Source organism: Hirundo rustica, chromosome 3 (genome assembly GCF_015227805.2).
Source record: "Hirundo rustica isolate bHirRus1 chromosome 3, bHirRus1.pri.v3, whole genome shotgun sequence".
Classification (NCBI taxonomy): domain Eukaryota; kingdom Metazoa; phylum Chordata; class Aves; order Passeriformes; family Hirundinidae; genus Hirundo; species Hirundo rustica.
This window is the reverse complement of record NC_053452.1, coordinates 24006605-24031622: the sequence shown is the minus strand read 5'-3', so window position 1 is coordinate 24031622 and position 25018 is coordinate 24006605. Positions and strand designations below refer to the sequence as shown.

General features: G+C 41.7%; 1 protein-coding gene across 4 annotated transcripts in view; it reads right to left on the bottom strand.

Annotated features, from left to right (window-relative positions):
• Window positions 1–25018, bottom strand: part of KCNH1 (potassium voltage-gated channel subfamily H member 1) — a 182590-nt gene that overhangs the window by 107434 nt on the left and 50138 nt on the right. For all 4 annotated transcript variants that reach the window (XR_005700140.2, XR_005700141.2, XM_040059764.2 and 1 more), the window contains one exon: window positions 22684–23113. Coding sequence is in view for 2 of the 4 variants with exons in the window: in XM_040059764.2 (XP_039915698.1) it covers window positions 22684–23113 (430 nt within the window). In the remaining 2 variants the exon portion in view is untranslated. The remainder of the gene's footprint in view (window positions 1–22683; window positions 23114–25018) is intronic.

Sequence of the window (25018 nt, the reverse complement as noted above, 5' to 3'; positions counted from 1 at the left end):
GTGGCAGGTTTTGTTGTTGTCGTTGTTTTGGATTGTTTTTTTAATAAGAGAATCTACCTGAAACCACACAGGTGAACTTTCTTGATCAGCACCTCTTGAACTTGTCCTTAAATATCAGTCCTGATATTGAGCATTCAGAATCCAGTCACCATGGTTTCAGCTCCTTCTGACAAATGTCCCTCTGGCTTCTTTCTCTCCTGCCTTTCTCCATCTACACATGCACACTCACTCTTCTTTAAAATGATTTCTCCCTGTCAGACTCTTGTCATCTACCTGGCCCATAATTACCCTTCATGCTTGCTTCCAGAAGTTCTACCCTCCTATTTTCTCTCACTTCTCCCGATTTTCTATTCAATACCCTGTCTTCCTCCAGCCCTTCAGAAACCTGTCATGGGAGCAGTGATTTAGCAGTCTTTCTGCATCACAAAGCCTGTAAAATTTAAATCAACAGCTTAGCAAACCCATCAAAGAGGCTGCCAGACCTTCTTGGCCTCAATAGAGAAGCCTAATGACTAGGAGGGAATCAAAGTTAAATTAGATGGTCAGGAGAATTGGGACTCTTCACAGATCGGAGGAGGGGAAGAAGGGAAAAGACAGGGATACAAACCTAAATATGTAAGCATGGGGTGAAAGAGCAGAAAAGGAATGCAGGTGATGTTAGGAACACAGAACAAGAAGCAGCAGCTGATAACTGAACTTGTGGAAAAAGCACAGAGAGAGTTTAAATGTCCAGTTTTCTGCACAGGCTTGGCTTCACTGATATCAATACTGTCCAAGATTAAAAGACACTTCAGTGGCACTGCAGAGGGAGGGAATAGGTCCACAATGGTATGGTTTGTACAGAGCACACTGAAAGCCACTCTGCACTACTATGACATGAAGAATTAAGAGTGTATGACAGGCAAAGCAGAGATCAGGAGCTGTTTGTATATGGCCACAGAGGTGTGTAGGACAGAGCTGGGCACTCAGCTCAAACCTGCCAGCTTAGAGCCCCTCCCCTATCCACCAGCCCCACATTGCCAGCATTGAAAAGACAAGCAACTGGGTTTTTCTACCTTTTGCTTTGCTCTTTGCCTATCAGCTTATTTCCTTTGCAGGTCATAACACCTATTTGCTGTATCCAGAACCTTCTGCAAATTCAAGAAGGCAACATGCACCAATCTCTCTGAATGTTCAAAACAAAAACACTGTCTTTGGCTGAATCTTGATTACTCCAGTAAAAAAAACCCCAAATGTACCAAAAGCCTACTTAATGAAGAAACAGTTTGAGTAGGACCACGTTCATCAAGATCAGTAAGTGAAATGCAGCAGTAGAAGGCTGAGCTGTGGCTTACATGTTTCCCAAAAAATTTTGTTTGAAGAGTGTCAACATCATGACTGCCATGCAGGACACTTTAGACTGAGCAAGTCAGCCCAAGAGAACACAGTGCCAGTGATAACAAATACTCCAGTGAGAATGTTGTCTTTTCTAGAGGCTAATGAATATAAATGCAACAATTTTTATATTTTCAAGCAAATACTCTACGATTTTTATTTGCTTTTCTCCATTATTTCAATGATGAAATATTAGGGAATAAACCAGAGAGATGAAAAAATAAACACTTTAGAACAAGCCAAGGAACGCTAGACAACAAATCCAGAGAGATTATTGCAAAGGACACTAAAGAGGACAAAACCATTGGGTCCTAACAATACCTTTCATACAAAGCCTGAGTAAACAAGTTGTCACAAGCAAGGTGGGAAAGAGAGGGATGAAATCCTTTGTGTTAATCTGCAGACTGACAGAAAAGAGCTTTGAGAGGTTCTGCACGGCCACAAATCTCTTCAGAGTGTTTTCACTTGCCCAAGTTCTCATCATCAGTGTGCCATTGGAGACAGCATCCATCCCACCCGGACAGAGAGCACTGTTCTGCAGCTGGGAGGAGAGGAGAGGAGAGAGTGGTTCTTCTGAGCGTGCTGCCAATATTTTCAATGTTGAACCGCTTGTCCTCCCTGGCCCTGTGGACCTGTCCCATTTGCCATTATTTTTCTATCAGTGACAAGCTAGAGGTGTTAAATCCTGAACAGTTCAAAAGGCTACCACATTCCATACATATTAGTGTGGTTTGAGAAGGGCACAGGAAAGGGTGACATTGCTCAGAAAAATAATTTTTCAATGGAATCACTATGAAGACACCCAAAACAGAATAGACTGTGTTTTCATGTTCCTAATCCAAATGCAGGAGGGAAAAAACCCACACATATGTGTCACACAAAAGGCAGAAAATTCTTAAGGGAAGCCTTTTTCACTTCACCACACACATTAAGAATGTGTTTTCCCTTTCAAATGATGACCACTGGGATCTGAAAATTTCCAGCATTTAATGGCCAGTCCTGACTCCCTCTGCTGGCACTTCATACAGTCTCCTCTTCCTCAGCCTTCAAACAGGTGCAACGTCCTTTTAGCAGTCCCAACAGTAGTGCATAGTGGGAAAATCTTGTCACAGCTGTTTCATTAAAACGTATAAATATTTTGTTAAGTCTTAAAAAATATTTTGGAATCTTTGAGGCTTCATTATCATACTATTTATCTCTCCTGTATTATTCTGCCCTTGTACTTACTGTCTAGTGCATTTAGACTTCCAGCTAGACTAAAGTTAGAACAGAATTAAGTAGTAACAAACATAAAACCTTTCCTTGCCTTAATGCATGGTTTCACACTTTACACAAAAAGGACAACTGCTAATAAAAGTCTTAAACCAAATTTATCAGCGCTGCAATAAGAGTGAAGCACAGAGAAAGGTTTGAATAGTAGAAGTTGCAAGCTGGCAGTGCGGGAGCTCATTAAAAAAAGCACTGCACAAGAATGCTCAAGGCAAATGCCATTCAAACTTTTTCAACTCTGAAGCTATTTAATCGTCACAGCAATCACAAGGGATAAGGAAGGCATTGTTTAAAGGAACTGGCTTCTGTAGGCTTGGTACAGTTCAATCTTCTGGAAAGGTAGTCACTGTAAATGTGCCATCAATTTAAAATGCTCCTCAGTTCTGAAAAGCAATCTTTCTGACCTGAGGCTTGATACTTCAAATTGCAGAGCACCCTCAGCTGAAACAATCCAAACAAACAACGTGGGGATTCCGAATGCCCAAAAGATACCAACCACAAAACAAGGGCAAACTGAAATATTCTGCAAGTAGAAATTCTAGTTTTACACACATAAAAAAGCTAAATTCATCCTTCTGTGTGAGTTTGTCACCAATTTCAGTAAACCACCATTAAGACAATGTAATTTCTGCATTAGCACTTCATGCTCATTCCCTGAGCATTAGAAGCTATAAGGCACCAGGGCAGTGTCAGGAAAATCTGTGTTTCCATATAATATACATTTGCATGGAACTGCCCGGTTTCCCTTTTCATTGCATTTGTAGTCTCTTAGACTGTTCCGACTGGATGAAAGCATGCCAAAAAAGCAGCATGGAAATTATTACAATTGCTACAAAGCTGTGGACAAGCCAGTCTGAGATGTCTGCTTACTTACTCAAATTTAAAAGATCTGAGTTATTCTGGAAAAGGTGTAACAGTGTCAGTGTTGCCACACAAGTCCCTTCACCACAGTTACAGTCTTTTCCTGCTGGAGTATTCATTTCTACGCTGTTTTCTGTCAGCTAGCGAACCATACAGAAGACCCAATTCTCTCCTTCCCTTCAGGAAAACCACAAGCTGGCCCAGCCTTCGCAGCTGTATGTTTAGTGAACTGCTGTGGTTTTTTGGCCCCTGATCTGTGTGTCCAGCATGGTGTCCACAAACATCCCACAAAGTGCATACATGCACCAAAAGGCAAATTAGCATCAACAGGTGCCACAGGCTCTCTCCCATCCCCTTGGAGAACAGTTACACTTGGAAGAGCTTCCAGAGAACCACACTATAGATGTTGGTCAATGACATTTAAATTTTTTGTCATAGGGTTTTAACAAGAGGAAGTTTAAAATTAAAGGGAAAAAACTGAGTCCAGTGTTGGTGCTGACACTTGTGTTGGTACCACACACTTAGTACTCAACCCTGCCAATGCAAACCAGTAGGTTTCAGAGGAACCCCAGCTGAGGGAGAGCTTGAAGACAAATGATTCAACAGCTGCTGTCTGGGACAAGAGTTTAATTAACATAATCAAAGCCATTATTAGGTTAATCACCAATTAGCATCACCAATTAACTCACTTATGGCCAGTCCCGAATATATAAAAATCAGTGTCTGAAATGAAGCACACACAGCACTCTGTGGTATCACACTGGACTAGAGAGAAACACAGAAGAAGAGAATTTACTCCCCAAAAGAAGACACAAAAGAGGATGCTTTTAGGGTTCTCAGCAAAAAAAAAAAAAAAAATATTAAAAGCCTCAACTTTTAAAATAAAAAGCAAAAGTCACACTTGGCTGAAAACCAGACATGCTAAAAAGCACCTGTGCACAGCAGCACAGCTTGGCCAAGGTCAAGCAGAGAACCCCCCCAATGCAGAAAAGCACAGCTGTTGCTGTTTGAGGCAAGCTTACAAAGGCACAGCTACCAAAGACCAGCCTAGTTAATGCACTAGGTACACACTATCCACTGACTAAAAGTTTAATCTGTCCATCACCCATCACCTTTTCCCAGGTGCTCCTAAGCTTCTGTGGTGGTTTCAGGCAGATTTTGGGAGAAACCCTCCCACGGGGCCCCCCTCCCCTCCTCCAACCGGTTCGGGAAAAAAGATTTCCTCAGAGAGAAGTGGAAAAAACCTGTTTATTAAACAGGCAAAGCACTCCCAGCACAATACCCGATGACAAGAGCTTCGTGCTGCTCACGGAGGGATAACAAACTTAAAGAAAGTCTCCTCTTGAGGGTCGTCACTGTGCTCCACCGCTCCGTCTCCGCTGGCGTTGGGAGAAAAGGAGATGTGCAGGGCTGGTCTTGGTGGGGTGGGTCCCCTGTGGAGGCCCCCCGGTGCTTCCCCAGGTCCTTAGTCTGGAGAGGTTGGAACAGTTCCGAGGAGAGGGCAAAAAAAGCAAAAAGGAAGGAAAAAAGGACAAAAAAAAGAAAAAGAAAAAAAAAGGCAAAAAGTTTCAGCTATTCTACAGCGTCTAACTATGCTAGCACTAAACTAACTAACTGCCGGGGAAAAACAACAGAGCTTCTTTCGTCTTGCCGTGTTCCAACTCCCCTGCTTCAAGGTCACTCTGATGAGCAGAGTTTTCCTGGGGAAAAACAAACCGCGCTTGCCCTCCCCCCCTGCACCCAACAGACAATTGGGGATACACAGTCACCCCAGGACAGCTTCCCACATGCCCTGGGCTCCAGCAGCACCATTCCTTCACCAGAGGCTACTGCTGCCACAGCTGGGGGCCAGCCCACGCTGCTTCTTCCATCGGGTGTTCCTCACAGCACGTGGTTGTGTAGGCTGGGCTGTGGGCACTGGCAGCTAAAGGGTGCCCAGATGTCCTAGTTTGTCCTCAGAGCAGAGACTTTTAGGACTTTAGTTTTTGCCCATTTTTTCCATGATTCATTCTCTTGGGTTTCATCCAGAGAAGGAAATACATATAATTTTCATGTCTATTCAGCACTTGCACTGACATTAAACTATGTATATGGCTATCTCAATAACTGCATAATCTTGTGTGTCTTTCAAATACAACACTTCGCAATAGGTCAATATTAAGTGTCCTTACACTGTTGGAATCTTTCTTGAAAGAAGACTTGGATTTTTTCTAAGAATCTTCTTCTAGGAATACTCTCTTGCTGGCAAATTTCAATATCCAGCCCTGCTGTTCTTACACACCTGCTCTGAATATCAACCTACCATTTTAAACAATGGAAAAACACCACTCTTGCTCTCAGAAATGGCTGACCTTGATTATCTCAACTTGAAATTTGAAAGATTTAGAAAGTTACAAACATGAGTCAAATGGAAAATAGAGAGAAAATGCGTAGACAGCCCTAATTACAGATGTTGTTACACTTTGTTCTAATGCTATGGTGATGACAGCAGACAGATAATAGCAGTAAAATCATAAATAGTAGGAAGGACTCAGAACATAAGGAATAACACAAAGCACATCATCAGCCTGTGGAATAAACAAAGCCATCAGTAAAAAAAGCTTTTTGTTTCTGGGTTGTGTTTGTTTTCCCATTCTAATGAGAAGACACGAGTTCAATCAAGCTGTTTTCAACATGATCATAAAATCATTGAAGTTGGAAAAGATCTTTAAGATCAAGTCCAACTGCCACCCCTGCACTGCCATGTTCACCACTAAACCACTCCCCAAGTGCCACATCTACATCTTCTAAGTACCTCCAGGATGGTGACTCCACCAATTCCATCGGCACTCTATGCCAATGCCTGAACACCCTTTCCATGCAGAAATTTTTACTAATATCCAATCTAAACCTTCCCTGGTGCAACTTCTCATCCTGTCACTTGTTACCTGGAAGAAGAGACCTATCTCCACCTGGCTACAGCCTCCTTTCAGGCAGCTGTAGAGAGTGATAAGGTCTCCCTGAGCCTCTTTTTCTCCAGGTTAAACACCCCCAGCTCCCTCAGATGCTCCTCATGGGGCTCAAGCTCCAGACCCTCCACCAGCTCTGCTGCCCTTCTCTGGACTCACTCCAGCACTTCAGTGTCTTTCTTGCAGTGAGGGGCCCAGAACTGAACACACGATTTGAGGTGCACCCTCACCAGTGCCGAGTATAGGGAGATGAACATTCCCCTAGTCCTGCTGGCCATGCAGTTTCAAATGGTTGTTATCATAGATGTTATACTCCGTTCGCTTCTCTGAGTGAGATTTTTAAAGCCCACAGTTTGAATTACAGTATACCCTGTGTTTGCACGACACAGAAAAAGCACAGAGATCACACACAAGGCAACAGAAGCACAGTATGGTTTTGCTGTTGCACAGATACCAGCACTAACCTTATCTGTTGATACTGGCAGAGAGTGCATATCTGACAGGACCAGAAATCTTAGTGCCAGCATTGAAAGTGCAGTCGTTTCCACAAATAACTACGGGGTTTAAGATGGTAGAATTAGCCTGTGCTGCTAGGCTTCTCTATTTTAGTTTTTTAATTCTCATTTTAACTTTTACAGTTCATCTACATTTTCTCTATTAAACATTCTGCTTAAGTGCCATGATATACATACAGTTTTGTATATTCCTAACTTGAAAAACCATATACCCTTATGCCTCTCTTGTCTTCTGCTGTCAAAGGTCAGAGTTTTCCAGTGGGTCACCAACACAGATAGTTATAATTCTTAATGCCAGATTAATTGTCTTTATAAGTGTAATAATAATAAAGGTAATAAATTATAAATCTATTCTGCCGCAGAGGCACAGCAACATAAAGTCAGGTTTGCAGTGTACCAAGTAAGGAAAATCTGAAGCTAAACCACAAATTATCATGCACCCATGAAAAATACTGGTCAAGAAAACTGATGTGACAGCACACAAAACAGTCTCCAATCCCTCCAACCGGCAATATTTTGCTCGAACATTGAAAATTGGCATAATTTTAAAATCTACCCCAATATGAGGAAGAGTAAGTGCATTTCCAAGCAGAGATTCTGAGTCAAGCTCAGAAGAAACCCAACCCTTTAATGAAAGGCGTTTTACCTTCCTTTACTGCAAAAGCTCTGACAGTTCTCACAGGGTCAAGTCTTTGCAACTCTTTCCAGAACACCGCAGGAACAGCATGGCTGGAGTCAGGAAAGGAGGAGTTGATGCAAAAGTAAAATTTTGTGCTTAGGGTATATAAGTTTTGTGGGCTGTGTGTCATTTTCTTCAGCTGGAACATCTCTATGCTGCCCTCCCTCTCCTAGGGGACCATTAAGAACTGGGACAAGAAGGAGCAGCTTACTTCCCCTACCCTCCCTGAACATGGGCTCAGCAGAGACTGGCAGAAAATTTGCTGTTTCTCAGCTGTAGCTACAATAAATGCTCTTTTTTCACTTTAGATAGATTTACAGCCTGTTGAACCATGGGAAGCAAGAAATCCTGAGGCATTTAAAATAACCAACAACCAATGGGTATTATAAAGAGCAGGTTGTTTGGGAAAGCAGCCCTGCTTCACAGGAGTGTTCCTGGTTCACCAGGCAGCTGGCAACTGATGGCAAAGTCCTCCAAAACTGCTAAAACAGAAGTACTCCTCTGTAGCTACCGAAGGACAAACTTTCCTATTAGCAACCAGCGGGAAATTTGGCTGTGTGGCCTCAGGCCACTGGGCATCAACCATTTTGTGCATCACTTCATAGAAAATGGTACAAAACCAGATATTCTTCTCTGTATTCTCTGGCAGCTTGAGGTTAGAGACAGCAACTAAAGGAGGAAAAAGCAACACTAGCAGCTCGCACACGTGCACAAACATAGCAGTCTCAGCTTTAAGTTCTTTCTTTTCTTCAACCCATATTGCTGCCTTCTGGGAAGCAGCTCATTTCACTGCCCATTTACCCCAAATTAATCAAACTCTTCATCCATCTCCAGGGGTTACCTTAAAGCATGGACCTACAGATCCTGCCCCCAACCCCTGACAATAGCCAGCATCAAAAGCTTACAGGAAATATTTCTCATTCACATGCTGCTCCTATCCCAGAATTCTTCCCCACTGCTCTCCCCTTCTGACAGTCTCATGCTAAATCTCTGGAGAGTGAGTATAGCCATGATGTTGCTTACAGAACAGCTGTAGGAAGGAAAACACGTCAACTACTGCCACAAGGGCAGTATTTGTGCCATCAGCACTGATTCAACATTCACACCCATTTGTGCAGAGGTTTGAAAGTTCATTCTGTTCCTGACCACTTCTACCACAGTTAGTCCCCCAAAGCAAGAGGAGAAGACAAGCTTCGCATCAGACTGTTGTCCTTCCCAACTGAAGGCAAACAGCTTGAGAAATGTGGCTGCCCTCAGGCTGTTACCTTCCCCAGTTTTTGTATCTTATCTATCCCAATATTTCACAGTTGGACTGCCCTTTTCATTGTGCTTTGGACCCTTGCAGTTGTACCAGAACTCTGTGTACTGAACCATTCATACCTTTTTGGATACAACTGCCTGCTCTATCATATTTTCCATTTCAACCCAAACTGGCAATGACTCAGAGCATTTTCTTCTGCCTGGCTGCCCAATGATACAACACAATGGTCCCATAAAACAGCAGTCTTCCCTCCAGTCTTCTGTATTATTGAAGGCTACATATGAATAAAAGATAACTCTATTCTGGACCTGAACTGCACCCTCATGAAGGGAGATATCTTCTATGTTGGCATAATCACAATCTGAATCTCATGTGCTTTGTACGGTACAATATCAAACCTGATAAAATCAGCACAGTCAACTGGCCATACTTACCTCATGCCCCAGCACGCATTTCTCCTCACATAAATAACTCTCTCAAATTCCCTTTTCAAGTCTTGGTCTGCTTTAATGCATCATCACACTTCAAACCACATTACTTCAGCCACAAGGGTGGAAGAAGAGAATCGCTGCTCTTCTTTTGGACTACAAGTCTGTAACCAGTATGAGGAAACAACCACCTTAGACATGCACCATGTTAGTTTCTGTTTATTTTGGGAAGTAGTCAAAAAAGAAGTTTAGGAGTTTGTAAAGGAAAAGGAGAAACCTTAGTTCTATTTCTCTCTCTCAACACCTGCTCTCCCTTCTGCTCACCCACACACACCTCATTGTAACAGCAAAAAGAGACAAGGAAATCACAGTACATTCTTCCATCTCACACCTGTCAGTGCACTTAGGAACTGACCAGCAGAAGCCCAGAAAAGCAGATAGTCAGCTGTACTGGCCTGAAAGGACCTTCTGACGCCGCCACTGGAAAACAGGAGCATCCATCTACTTGGCAGCTTCGAGTCATACCCCAGAAGGTGTTTGGCAATGTCATATGTGTCTCTGTCTCACAGGTGTTCACTGCCTCACTGCTGTTCTCATACTTCTAAACATACATGGAGAGGTTTTGATTTGACTTTTACAGTTTTCACAACAAGGGTGCTGTCTTCTCTTACATCGGTGAGGGGGAAAAAATTCTGACTCATCTGCCTCTCCCCTTTTCCCTTTTTTCCAGAAAGCTGCCCTCTTAGTCAGAGGGCATACTGTAGCACCAAGCCAGCATCTACTCACTGTTCTCAGGTGCCTCTTGGAAACACTTACACCAATGCATGCAGCATGGGGAACAAACAAGAGGATCTGGAATGTGAGGCAGGTCCCGCCCTACCTGCCTGCACAGAGTCTAAATGCATAAGAATGGCGAAGGGAAAATAGGTCATGGAAGGTAACACCACAGGTTAACACCTCACCTCGATATGAGCCTCAGCTCCCCTGTGTCACACTGCAGGGCACCAGCAACTGCACTGCAATGCCTCTTCCAGACAGCATCTGGCACAGCCTCCAGTGTCTTGGATTATGTAACCTAAAAATGTGTATTCTATGCCATCTGTTGAAAGCTGGTTTTTGGGAGATCTTTAATCCTTCTTACTCCAGGGGGGAGGGGGGCAGATGCCTCCTGATAATGGCCCAGCCATTAAAACCAGGTGGGGCAGTGTTTCTTATCTCTTTCACCACCCCTCCATCCTCCAGGGGACATCTTCTGATAATGGGCCATCAGGGCCCACCAATGACGTGACACATTCCATCATCCCATTGTGAGATGCTCCACCCAGTGGGGGAGGAGCCAGCTGTTCCCAGCTAGATAAAAACTGCGACTAAAAAACACAAGGGATCTGGTTTTCCACTGGATTCCTGGAGGAAGACAAGGACCCACCTCGTCACCACTGGACTTTCTACAGGACCATCTCTACTCCACAGAACCAAATCTGTTACTGCAGGAGGACTTATCTGGACTGCTTCCAACACCCTGACCAACAAGGTGCCAGGTCGTCTCCTTGACTCTCTCAGGGTTTTTTCCAGGATTTTTGTTTACTTCCTTGCTTGGTTTTTTGTACTACTACGTTTGTATTTTCCTTTTTTTAAATATTCCTAGTAAAGAACTGTTACTCCTATTCCCATATCTCTGCCTGAAAGCCCCTAATTGCAAAATTTCAATAATTTGGAGGGAAGGGTTGTTTACATTTTCCATTCCAAGGGAGGCTCTAGCTTTCCTTGGCAGACAACTGTCTTTCAAAACCAAGACATCCAGTCACTTCAGCTGACCATGCACATGAAGGTTCAGAGCACTATTAGACATTATTTTCACTGCATAGATCTGAACAGCATTATGGGCCAAAGTTGGCACACTGATAGGTCATCTTCTCCTTTCCAATGCCCACAGTCTGTGCAGCACCTACATGACATGGTGGTTTGCTCAAAGTAATTTCTCTGTTTGGTAGTTCCTCTATGATTTTCACAGGAGGTTGCTAAATTCATGTGGAATAAGGCTCCTTTCCAGAAAAATGCCCATTTCCCCCCTCACACATTCTGTAGCTGTCATCACATTACTAACCTGCAGTCAACTTATTTGCGAGGAGTGTGAGAAAGACAGTTCCTAAAATCTTTAGTTTTGGCACAGTTAGTTCCTGATGAAACTGATTTTATAATTTTCTAGGTCATGAGAAGAAAGGGTTTTATGAAGAAAAAATAAGTAGAATCAAAAATAATCAAAACAGAAGTGAATCAAGCAATCAAAACTGATTTGCACTGTTGCAATATAGGAAATCACTTTCATTTCCCTTCCCCTCCCTCCCTCTGGACTTAAATGCAGCAAATTCAACAAGAATTTTCAAGTTCAGCAAACGGTTAAGGGATGAGAAGCTCAAGGAATTACAATTTATAACAACTTCCCTCTCAAAAAGCAAAGGGGCAGAACAAGTCAAATTGAGTATCTTTTCTGGTTCCTTGTTTCTTATTAAATTTTCTCTGTGAGGAAAGAAAGTTAAAACCAGGATGATGCTGCTAGTGTGGGATGGCAAAGCTCAGAGTGGTGACAAGCCTAAAAATGAAGGGTTATAGAGGAAAGTGAGAGAAAAATGGTGGTTCATTTTAGGAAAGACAACTGGAAACAGGCCACATGAGATTTAGGGTGCAGTTCTGTGAACTGTTCTCAGTGGATACTGGGTTATTTCCAAGACAAAATAATTGCCAGACCTGTGTGTTTGATGCAGAAGGACGCACACTGTCCAGGACCACACACACAAGGTGCCACAGCAGGCCTGACCATTGGGAGATGAAATTCCACTCATTTGCCTTCTGAATATGAAAGATGGGAAAGATTTTGGAAAGGAACATTAGGATAGAGTTGGCCCAAAACTGGAGCAAGTGTGCTGCCTCATATTTTGCAAAACTTGTACTGAAAGTACAAACTGTCAGTAAGTCATACAACTGTAATAAACAAGTTTACAGTTTTCAGAATTCAGTTGCTGAAGTTCCTAGAAGCTCTGAGACTGTTTAAGTCCTCTGTGGACTAGGATAACCCAAAACCTCTGAAATTATTTTTCATGCTTTTCTAGTAAATCTTATCAGAAAATAACTTGCAAAAAAATTCCTCCTTCAAGTTCAAAGACAGAAATTAATTATCTTAAGTCCAATTCTGTCTCCTTCCATTTGGCCTTGTTACACTTAGAAGATATTATCAATTTCCAGTTCCCTCTTATTTTGTAGTGAAAATCGTGCAGGATCCTTTCAATAACAATGAAGAAGTACCAAACCACAACCCTCAATCATCCCACCCATCAACTAACACATATTTGCTTTTGGGATGGTGACAGGGGGAGGCAAGGTTTGCCTATCATCTCACCAGAAAAATTTAATTCCACACCACTTGGTACAGTTACTGGTTTGATTTCAAAGAAGGAAAAAAGCATTCCTAATTCATATTGAGGTGAGTCAGGAAAGTAAGGCCTTAATACCTCAACTGTTTCATTCTTTACCATAAGGCACTTGAGATTTTAGAACCTACTGGCTGCCAAAATTCTTTGGTTAGAAGAATAAATTTTCAACTTTTCTTCCAGGCAATAGGACCTATTAATACGTTACTTGTCTCCTTCCATATTTTTCACACCAGTAGCAGCAAGAGTTGCTGTACCGTGGATAAAAGATACTGATATTTTTACATTTATTCCATATTCTCTCAGTAGATCAGAATTTCTTCCAGCAGGCTGCTGCTTATCATAGGATATGTCTTCAAGTAATAGTGCAAGTTCAGATCTAGTGCATTTCAGAGCTTTCAGCTCCAAGAAATAGACTGCTTATGAGCCACAGCAGCATTTGCCTTCTCTAAGACATTCCCTATCACTTTTATAAACAGTCAAATTTTTCTTTAAAATATAAAAGCAGCCAAATGCACTAAAACTCACTGATGTGGTAAGCACAACTAAGCCTTATTCATTGTCAAGATGTCACGAGACCACTTAACCAAGTGGTTAAGGTCATCCCACGATCTATAAACCACTTACACAGTACAGCTAGGCAAGCTATTTCTACTCCAACAGTTTGTATCCTACAGCAAGCCTGTTTGAGTCCGGCAGAAATTAGATATTAAAATAACTATGCAATTTTTTGAAGCTAATGCAGAAGTGAAAAGTGCTTAGAAGATGCTTCAGAACTTCCATCACATTCCACATATTAGATGACAAGTGGCACGATGTGTCACATGGGAGGATGTGCTGTTTTACTATTTTTTCCCCCCATGCCTATCTAATTGGATTATTCTTCGTCAGAAATGGACTCATGTAAAACAAAATCCTTGTCCAGGATTGCCATCCTTCAGCAATACAGTTGGCTGCTTAAGGAAAGGCCTCCCAGGAATGCAGAGACAATGAAAAATCTATCATGCGTTTTGTATGCTGCATATATTTAGCCAATTCCACAAGTGTGAATTCATAATATAGTTCTGATGGATTGCACCTGCGTAATTCAGCAATTTAAGAATAAATTTGTAAACTGAATCCCAAGGTTTGCTGTCCTGCATAGCAAAGCACTGTGTCTCCTGCAGATTATTCATTTTATTGTAGGGAACAAAATATTTGTCTTGCATATTATCTTCTGGTTCCTGCCTGAAATATTCTTTCTTCTTTTTATATTCCTCTGCTGTCTCAGTCCATGTTCTGGATGCCTCATGCTTTTCTCTCACAAATTACTTGGGTTAATCATGTTCCTTTAGATTTTAAAACAAATTGGTTGCACACTCTGATTAAAGTTTGATAAAGCCAGCACACTTCAGTGTTTTACTTATAGGAACTTCTACTTACAGGAAGCAACGTTAGAAATGTCTAAAGAAAGCAAAATCCTGCACATGATATGAAAGACATCAGGTGAAAAAGAAAGATATCCACAGCTGGGACACTAACTTGTTTTTCTTAAAGAGTTAAAAGAAAAAAATTAGAAATGCTGTGTGGAAGAAAGAAACAAGGCAATTATCTATAACATTAATGTAGTGTGAGCTCTCCTGAAAACCTGGAAAAACCAAACCATTAAAACATCATAGCCTTCATCTTCCCTCCTGTCAAACAGAACTATTTTCCCTCCATTTGCATTTACAGTTCTTTCAAAAGTTGTCCAATGTCTTGGGGAGCAATGTTAGGCTCTGCAGGAGAGAAATGGATTGTAAAAACCTTGAGAATTAGAAATTTTTAGAAAAATCTCAGTTCAAAAATTGTCCAGATTGGATTTTCAGAGTACTGATAGAGATACAGACAATATCCTGTGACTATTCTAGCAATTAAATTCTAATATATTCTGAGGTAGGGTGATTCTCTAGCTCTATTAGGCTGAAGTACAGCCTAAAATTTTTAGTCATTATGACAAGATAACATATCAAGGGACAATTCATAAAGCATAGGTATGTGATGTAGCTCTGGGACATTTATGTTCTTTTTTCCTACAGCCGAATGTACACGGGCAATTTAGCCTTGACCTTTCCAAATTATATTTTGCACAAAATTTAACAGCAATAATTTAATCTAGCTTTAATCTGGTCATATATGCTTTAAACAATAAGGAGAGGAACACTGATTAGTCATCTTTGCATTATAAAAAAATAACATCACACAGAGAACTAACTTAAGCTTCCCCAAGCCAGGCCAGGGAACAAAGTACTATCACACTAATACGCTGACAAAAAACACTTTCTGCCTTCTTGCTTTGAAGTGTGTTGGGGTGAGGAGGGGACTAACCCCATATGAATGGGCCACTCCTCATATGGCCATGGTCATTAGCTACGACAGATTTATTACAGCATTAGCACTTGTGTTGTGAACCTGAAAAACAGCTTCGAGTCCATTCTCTCCTGGAGATAATTTTTGTAGGAATTCGCTATTTAGATAGGTGTCACAAAGGCTTTTTTAGGGCCTTAACACCAGTGTTTTATCGTAGAACCACAGAATCATCCAAATTGGAAAAGACCTTTAAGATCATTGAGTCCAACCTTAACCCAGCACTGCCAAGTCCATCACTAAACCACGCCCCAAGTGCCACATCTATGTCTTTTGAATACCTCTGGGATGGTGACTCCACCACTCCCCTGGGCACTCTATTCCAATGCCTGAATACCCTTCCCATGAAGAAATTTTTACTAATATCCAATCTAAACCTTCCCTGGTGCAACTTGAGGTTATTTCCTCTCATCCTGTCACTTGTTACTTGGGAGAAGAGACTGACTCCCACCTGGCTACGCTGTCATTTTAGGGAGTTGAGGAGAGTGCTAAAGTCTCCCCTGAGCCTCTTCTTCTCCAGGCGAAAAACCCCCAGCTCCCTCAGCTGCTCCTCATCAGTCTCATGCTCCAGACCCTCCACCAGCTCTGTTTTCCTTCTCTGGACTCACTCCAGCACCTCAATGTCTTTCTTTTAGTGAGAGGCACAGAACTGAACACAGGATTTGAGTTGTGGCCTCACCAGTGCCCAGCAGAGAGGGAGAAATCCCTGCCCTGGTCCTGCTGGCCACATTACTGCTGGTACAAGCAGGATGCCATTGGCCTCCTTGGCCACCTGGGCACAGGCTGCCTCATGTTCAGCTGCTGTCACCAGCATCCCAGATCCTTTTCCGCTGGGCTGTTTTCCAGTCACTCTGCCCCACGCCAGTAGAGCTGCACAGGGTTGTTGTGACCCCAGTGCAGGACCTGTCACTTGACCCCACTGAACCTCACCACTGGCCTCAGCACATCAGCACAGTCTGTACAGATCCCTCTGCAGAGCCTTCCTGGCCCCCAGCAAATGAAGGCTGCCACATAACGTGGTGTCCTCTGCAAACTGGCTGGGGGTACACTTGACCCCCTCATCCAGATTATTCAGAAGGATATTAAAAAAGTCTATTTCCAATACCAAGATCTGGGGAACAGGGCTGTGCTTCAGTACAAGCAAGCCTGAAAAAAACATGCAGGTCCTGGACGTCCTTACCTGAAGAGGAGGCAGCTTTTAAGAGCTAAATTCTGACTTTGGATCTTGCTGTGCTGTGAAGCCTGTCAGCACTGATCGCATCTCTCCTCCATGGCCTGTCTGCACTGAATGTCAATGATGTAACTCTGTGTGGGCCAGAAGCTCTGGCTCATCAGTGGGGCTGAAAATGCCACCATGACCCGGTGCACACCACGCTTACCGACGAGAAATACTGACGCGCTCCACTGAAAATTGCGTCCCTCGGGACTCAGATGTCTGAAGGTTTGTTTATTTACCCAAAAAGCCAAAAACAACGTTGTCTATCCGTTTTATTTCTATTTACCACAATGACTTTGAGGTTTTGGCAGGTTTTGTTGTTGTTTTTTGGAGCTGGCTTTTGGGGGGCTTTTTGTTTGCTTGTTTGTTTGGGTTTTTTGGGGTTTTTTTTGCTTCGTTTTTACTCATTCTTTACTCTTAGAAAGAAAAACTGAGATATTTTCACCTTTAGAGATAACCAGACCAAAACCTGCCCTAATAGTTAAACCTTCTTGTAACCTACAGAGAAACTCTAACCACTTTTCTGCCAGCCCTATCACTTTGCCGAAACTTGCTGTAGCACAGAAATACATCCACAACACTTCTGGTTGTTTGTTCTAGTGGAGAAAGCATCCAAGCAAAATAACATTCAGAAATCCCAAACAGTTACTTAACAATTACAGCAGTAACACACCATCTCTTCAAATATCATGACTAACATCAAATAAAAAGTAATAAAGCACAGCACAGAGGGGTGAGGGAACAGAACTGCAAAGACTGGCCATAGTTATTGAAAAGAAATTAAAAAAAAAAAAAAATCCAGGCCTTTAAATTAGCAATTACTGGCTAAAGCAGTGTTGCTGTTGGCTAAGACAGATGAGAATGAAAATTAATGCATAACTATCAGCCCTATAGAAAGCATGCCATCTGCAACTTCAGGCGCATGCAAGAAGTCCATGGCATGCAAGAGATTTTTGTCATCTTGCCAAGAATGTAACAAAGATTGGGAATTCTAGAGATGGCTTTTGCAAGACAAGGTTTCTTTTTCCTTTCCCAGCATGTCCCCAAACCCAAAACACTGCACTCGCAATACCCATGAGCACAGAGAAAGCTGCTTTGGGTTTAAAATCTCTTGGGCCTTAGTGCTGCACTCATTAATGATACCCTCAGCAAACCTAACACTAGGCACACCGCTGGCCCTTAGTTTCAAGCCAATGACTTCCAGCAAAAATGACTCCAACACATTCCCCCACCACCTAGAAGGGGTTCTAGGGGTAAATGCATTTCTCATGTCATTGGATACATGTTTAGTAAATGGCCACATTCATTTGCTTTTCAATTGATGACCTGCTTTAGGAGGAGGAAATCATGCCTCAGGAAGATCATCAAACGTGATGCTGCAATGCCTCTATATCTTGTCCAGGTGTTTTGATAACAAGTCTAATTTTTATCAGTTCCTCGCTGTCCTTGTTCACAAGAGCCATTAAACACTTCCTACCCTACTGGAGGTCACCAAAGCTCTGTGAGGCTGTGAAGGAGCGACACTGACCTGTGCATCATGATACCTGCCACCAAGGCTTTCTTAAAGCTCACAGGGATGGTCACACTACTGTTCCTCTCAGCAAGAGTGCTGTAAACAGAACTGCCTATGTTTTCACATTTGCTGAATGTTATTCTCATTTCTGGATTGTTTGGGTGGTTTTGTTTGGTTGTTTTTGGTGGGTTTTTTTTTGTCTAATAAGAAAGAAACTATTCACAGACAAAGCTGATCAAAGCTGAGACAGCTACTCCATTCTCCTGGGATCTGTATCTACCTTAATCAGAGACAACAGCTGAAGTACTGCAGGACTGCCTGATGCTTGTGTTGCACACTGTCAGCGAAGAGGAGTGGCTTGGGTTTCTGGACTCTTTTGATTACTGAACTCTGTGGCTGACAATTCATCACAATATGTAAGCATGCATGTTCATGAATCTGACCTTTTAACCCCTACTTCTGTCTTTTTCCATGATCCCTCTCACTATCTGGTCTCAGTGTTCACAGGGAAATTTATGATTTCATTTAGCATTCAAACATGTGCCTTTTCCTTCATAGTTTGAATGAGTCAAGCCCTGTAGTTCCAGTAAGTTCCTATCTAACAAAGAATTTAGCATAAACAAGCACCAAAAGCTCGGGATCTTTCAATGCAACTGAGAACACCAACAAAAGGCTCACAAAAGGATGGATTTTGCTCCATTGCTCAAAATCCAAATAGGCAAGAATCCATCAGTATTATTTTATGTCAAAAGTCAAGAATGCCAAACCTTTTTAGAACTGTTCATCTCTACTCCACCTGCAGAGTGAAGGGAATGCTGACACAGTGCCCATATAGAAAAACTGCAAATGAAAGTCCTCTGATTTCTGCTAGTGCTTAGGAAAAATAAACAATACCCAACCCAATCTGAACAGAATCACTGAGCGAAATATATAAAGACTGTAATTTCAAGGCATATGTCTCCACAGGGAAGAAACCAAAAATTGAAACAGCTTTTTTTTTTTTCTCTCAAGTATTAAAAATGGAAAATATATGTCTTTCTCCAGACCCAGACAGTGGTTTTAAGCCTGGTTTTATGTAGCATCAGGCTCAGTGAAAGATCTGTCTGTAGACATATTCCCTATTAATTAGCAATTTAGTGGCCATCTGTGGAAAGGGATAAGCAAATATGTTTTGATTCATTTAAAATGAAGCTGAGGAGTTAATTGCTTTTACTTCCTGTAGTAACACTCATCCTTCTCTCTATATTGAGTGTATGCGTGTGTATATAAAGAAAGTGAGGCAAAACCATGCAGGTCAGTTCACAGATGTGAAGATGTTTTGCTTTGCAAAACTCTAATGCACCATATGTTCAGGAAAAGCAGCTACAGAGTAATATGAAACACAAGCTTCCACAGAACAGAAATCATTAAAAGCAGCCACTGGGTACCTCATCTCTATTTTAAAATAACTTGATCTTCCCAAACAGACGTGCATTATTTGAGATCAAGAATCAAGAGCAATTTTCACCTACCCCTTCCAGTGGAGCTGACGAAGTGACAAAACATCCCTGGGGTTACTACAAGTATGCCACAGCCCCCTACAAATCTAAGTACGGGCTTCATCTTCCCTTATCAAAATAACCAACAGCAAACCCCTTTCTCTGTGAAAACTGTAGCCACAATGAGGTCAGTAGGATAGCACGTTCATCACTGCTTTTGAGAGCCACAAGAACACCTCCCTGCAGATGGAGGCCCCAAAGCAGAGACCAGGGCTGCTGAGAAATAGCCATGCTTTCTTAAACTTTGCCCCAAGTGTAAACCCAACCAACAAAATCAGCCCCACAGGCTCAACACCCCCACACAGCTTGTTCAGCTCAATCATGCCTTCCCAGTGTCTGTGCACAGCTAATATGATGCACCCACTCCTCCTACAAGCTACATATATTAAACTTTTTACTGGGTCAACATTTGCACTCAATTTAGCCAAAATTCCCATTGGTCCAGGACAGATTCACTAAAGTATTTCTAAATATTTAATTAAAAGTTACCTGGATTTATTATTTACCATAATGAAAGCTTGAATAAAAGAGGAAGGGGTCTTACCTACTTTTTTAAGCAGCTATCTGATATCACAGTAAAGTACTATTAGAAGTGGTCAGTGAGTCTACAAAGAGCTAATGCAACACAAATGAAATTCTGCCACAGGATCAGCTTTAGAGAGGGAGTAAGCAGTGAGTAGAAGGGGACACATCCATGGCTGAGCAGCAACCAAATTTTGCAAAAGCCATATTTTTTGTTACTGAAGACAGAATTACAGAGTCAACTCCATCCCTCTGGGCATAAGCATACTAAAGATGCATGGGAGGACACTAGTTATGAACTGCTTGCGCTTTCAAATACCTCTAATATTCTGAGCCTGTCTGACACAAACACCCCATTTGGATGTCACCACAGACCTGTGCTGACTGTAGCACAAACCTGTCAGTCAGCAGTGCACCTCTCAAAAACACTTGTTTACACAGCAAGTCCTCTTCAGAAACAGAGGCTCAACAGACAACAATCCAAGATCAAACAAAAAGTATCGCTGCTATTCACACCTTTCTTCTTCAGAAACTATTTAAGATACTGAGCCACTAAACCAAAACAAAACTAGAACCCAGGTTGCTAGAAAGAAGGACCTGAAAGACTTGCAAAGCCACCAGACCACCTGGCAATGTACACACCATGACGCCTTTCCCAGAGGCACAAGAACTTTGCACAATCAAATCCATTGCACTAAAAATAATTCTGAGCAGGAAGAACTCACACTTCTAAACATAAACTCTTCCTTTCCTTCTACTGGATGCCAACATCTGCACTCCAGGGAAGCAGCTCATGAGTGCCCCTACCAAACCATGGAGACACAGCTCATGTAGCAAATCAAAGCCATGACCATCAATGCCAATAATCAGAGGGAGGGTGCAAAGGCAGTGTCGTAACTCTGAATGGATCCAGGCCCCACAGAGCTGCTGTTTCTTTGACAGCCATCAGTGGGAGGGCAAGCCCCTGCCATGCACTACACCCTGACTTTCTGCAGGGCAGCCTCACATACAGCCCATGCAAGAAAGGTGGGGCTTGAAGACATTTTCACACATGGTCACCTTCTCCATCACCATTTTTCCAGAAAAGTCAGTTTCTTTGAAAAATAAAGATAAAAAATTTCAAAAGTGATCTTCCTAATGAAATTATGCCAGTAAGCTAAGCTGGCCACAGCACTGTTTAAGACATTAGCCTTTTAGCCACAGCACTTTTTGCTATTCAAATGAGCAGAGGATAAAACATAGAAAAAGAAAGGTTATAATTTTCTTTTGCTCATCTAAATCAACATTATTTATGCATAAATTCAGTTTCTTTCTGCCACATTGTCATATGAAGAGTCTGAAACAGGTACAAGTCCAAAATAACCCCATGTACATTAATGACTTTTTGATGGCTATGCTTAATCATTACTCATAGTACTAAATAATAATACTGATGAATACTAGCTGTTCTAGTTCCAGCTAGTTTCATGCTCATAACAATAGGCCAAAGATCAGGATATTTCCTATCAAACTGGCACCTTCATCAGGAAGTAAGTTTGGAAGCCTGTTTTGTGCTACACCACTACATTGTCTAATGCACCTTCTCATGAGAAAACTACAAAATTTTATCTATGTTTTATAAAAATTTCCCTTCTCCCACTGAGTGTTTTCTTAGGATGATGGGACTCTTGGCAGTGGAAAAAGCTAGAAGAACAAAATTAACAATTTTTAAGGCTAAAATATCCCAATCCCCGTGTGATCAACAATGCTTGTCTTGATAGTTTTTCTCACTAACCTTCAGCAAGCTTAACACTGCACACGTAGTCTCAGTGTGCGACTTCAGTGTTGCTATAAAAGGACACATCAGAATCAAAGGTTCACATTTCTACAGCAGGCACCGTGCTGCTCATTGAGTTTCATTATGTATTTGGTTTTAATTTTCTGCCTACCAAGGACTGACTTTCTCCTCCTCTGGATGCAATATTACCATAAAGAAGCTTCTATCTTTCTCCATATAATGGCAAGTGTTCCCATGGACAAAGCAGATTTTTTTTTTCCTTATTTTGGTTCAAAAATCCACCCTTATCTAGAAAACCACTACCTAGTTTAGCAGTAGTCACCATATGGTTCTTAACACCAAGTAGCTCTCAAGGCACTTTGAATGTGGATCCTGCACTGAAATGACAACATGGCCAAAAGCTGGACAGCTTGGCAACATGTATCCATCCTAACAAGGGTGTCTGAACCAGAGGTGCCCAAGGACAGCATCACCCCACTTGCTTTAGGTTATGTCTGTATGCTCAGCCCACAGCAGTTTGTGGTTCCTAAAGAGTCCCACTTCTCTCTCCCTTAGAAGATGATGCTCTCAGACCTCCTCCCACACTCTGACCCACTTACCAAATGTATACAGCTCTCAGACATGAAAAGAGTTTGTTACATATTAAAATAGAGGCAAAAAGGTGCATTAATTCTTAACAGTTCAGGCTTTAAGCATTTTATGGTTTATTTACAAGAGCATATTGAGTATGCTCTTGATGGAATGGACAGAATATTCCTTCCAAAATGACTGAATTTTTGCTAGTCACAACAATATTCCTATTTGTGATTTAAATCTAGCTGGTAAGGAAGTGTGTAATGCTTATACTGCCACCAAAAATATTTTTAGCTGCATCACATTTACCAGGGTTCCAGATGTTCCTACGAAATCAGCATTCATGATATGCAGCTACTTGGTGTTGTACGTGAGAAAGACAGAATCTCTAATACTTACAGCCAATCATCATCATAGCCACAGCAAAGATCTTCTCCCCGTCTGTCGTCGGGGCAATGTTCCCAAATCCCACGCTGGTGAGGCTGGTCATCGTGAAATACAGCGAGGAGATGTAGACCGAATCTTTGCTTGGCCCGCCTTCCCACTTCCCAAAGCCTGAGGTGTTGAAGCGGTAGGGAGTCCCAATGGACTCTCCCAGCTGGTAGAGCCAGCTCTCGGTGCGGATGGTGTTGGTGTCCTCGTCGATGACCTCGTAGTCGCCGATGCTGTACCAGATGCAGGCCAGCCAGTGCGCGGCCAGCCCGAACACGCACACCAGCAGCACCAGCACGGCCGCCCCGTACTCGATGTAGTGGTCCAGCTTCCGAGCCACGCGGCCCAGCCGCAGCAGCCTGACCACTTTGAGCGAACTGAAGAGGCTACTGATGCCCTGGAAGGATAAAGCAGAGTGGCCGTTAGAATTTCATGTGAAAGCAACCATACTCAGAACCGCGGCTTCCAAAGAAACAAGGTGATCCGTAGAAAAGAGATAGTCACCAGGTAACAGAGACGCTGTGAAACATGAAAAGCTTAGTGACCCTCTCCAGGGATGAATATATGCACTCTTGCCTTCATCCACTACCATTTTGTGGGTTGCTCTCTGAATGCCCTTTTCAGATTATTTGAATAGGTTTACAAATTCCTTTGCAAAAACTCCAAACGACAGGCTGTCTATTGCATATCCAGTTGTGAATTCTTATGCAACACATCAGATATATTGTCTCAGATATAACACAGATTCCAATATTTAGCTCAGACATATCAAAAAGACAAATAAAGAAGGCCAAAAAAAATACTGGAAGTACCTAGCAATTTGTAGTTTTCCTATTTCCTACAATGCATTTCTTATGATTTTACTTTCCTATACAATTCATGCACTGATAATCAGTCCTCTGACATTTCTCATATGAACTACACGTAGCTTAAATATTTCGAATATCTCACAAATTATCTCCTTTTTATGACAGCTGTGATATCCATGCAGTATTTCTGTGCTGAAAATATGGCTCCCATAAAACAGATTTAAGCCAGCATGCAGGATTTTGTATTGTTAACTTTTATACAGATTTGCACAAGAAATCAAATAAAAAAAAAACAAACCCATTTGGGGCATGAGAAGATCTGAGTAGCCTATCATAAAAATACCTCCTTTTTTTTTTTTTTTTCTACTTCCTCTTACCAAGACTGTTTGATAGAAGTCTGATTAAAATTTAAGCAGACTGGTTTAATGAGTATTTCTGGAAATTCGTAATTGCATACTTCTGGTCACCAGCTTTTACTGGAAGTTTGTTTATTCCTGTATAAATACAACTGTCTCAGTATCTTAGGCTGCTTCATTGCACTAGAAAAGATGTTTTATTAAATAATTACATAAAGTATATTGACTCATGTTCCCCAGGACTGCAGCAATATATTTTCCCTTTATTTCATGAATTTGTCATGATTACATTGACTCATTTTCAGAGGCAGATGTAATTTGTTACCTGGGAACACACTATCAATTTCCATTAAGTATCTGGACAAGATCTAATGCAACAGGGGGTGGGGAGTAAAAAGAGACAGAGAGGAAAAAATAAAGATAAAAAAGCAGCCTTCTTTTACATCAGAGATATTTGCAGAAATCTAGATGAGAGCAAGTGAACTACTCTTATCATGAATATCTATACCAAACTTTTCAAGTCACTGATGCAAAAATTGCTATACAAAGTAAGTTAATTTCCATTTCCGACTCATTCCATACCCAGCTTTCTTTCGTAAACAGTGGAGCAAAGCCTCAATGCCAATTCTGAATATATGACACAAATGGCCTTAATTTCCAGGAGAGGGAAAGCAGGTATTTCTGAACACTCAGTATGGAGAGGAAAAGCAAAGTGGAAAATGCAAAAAATTGTAACCACATTTTAGAATTGGATACGTAAGTCCTGGATTGACAAGTACATTTAGTCTCTGAATTCTAAATATTCTGACATTACAATACACCTTCCTGCCTTTTCCCTCAGGACCAATGCCCATTTCTTCCTTTTCTCTTTAGAAACCCTAGCAGTGAAACACTAATTTTTTACATTTTGAGAGGTCTCCAGCAATGGTGCTCTTTTAACTTCAGTCTCAAAACCAAACCTTTTAATCACACAGTGCTTCAAAATCTCCACACCAACATCTGAGAAAACAGTTTTATTTTTGTTCAAAAGCAGTGGTGCAAAATCTGTTCTTCAAATTAAACATATCACTGCCATTAAAAAAAAAAAAAAAAAAAAAGCTGTTTGTCAGCAAGAGTCCTACGAAGACCAAAAAATAA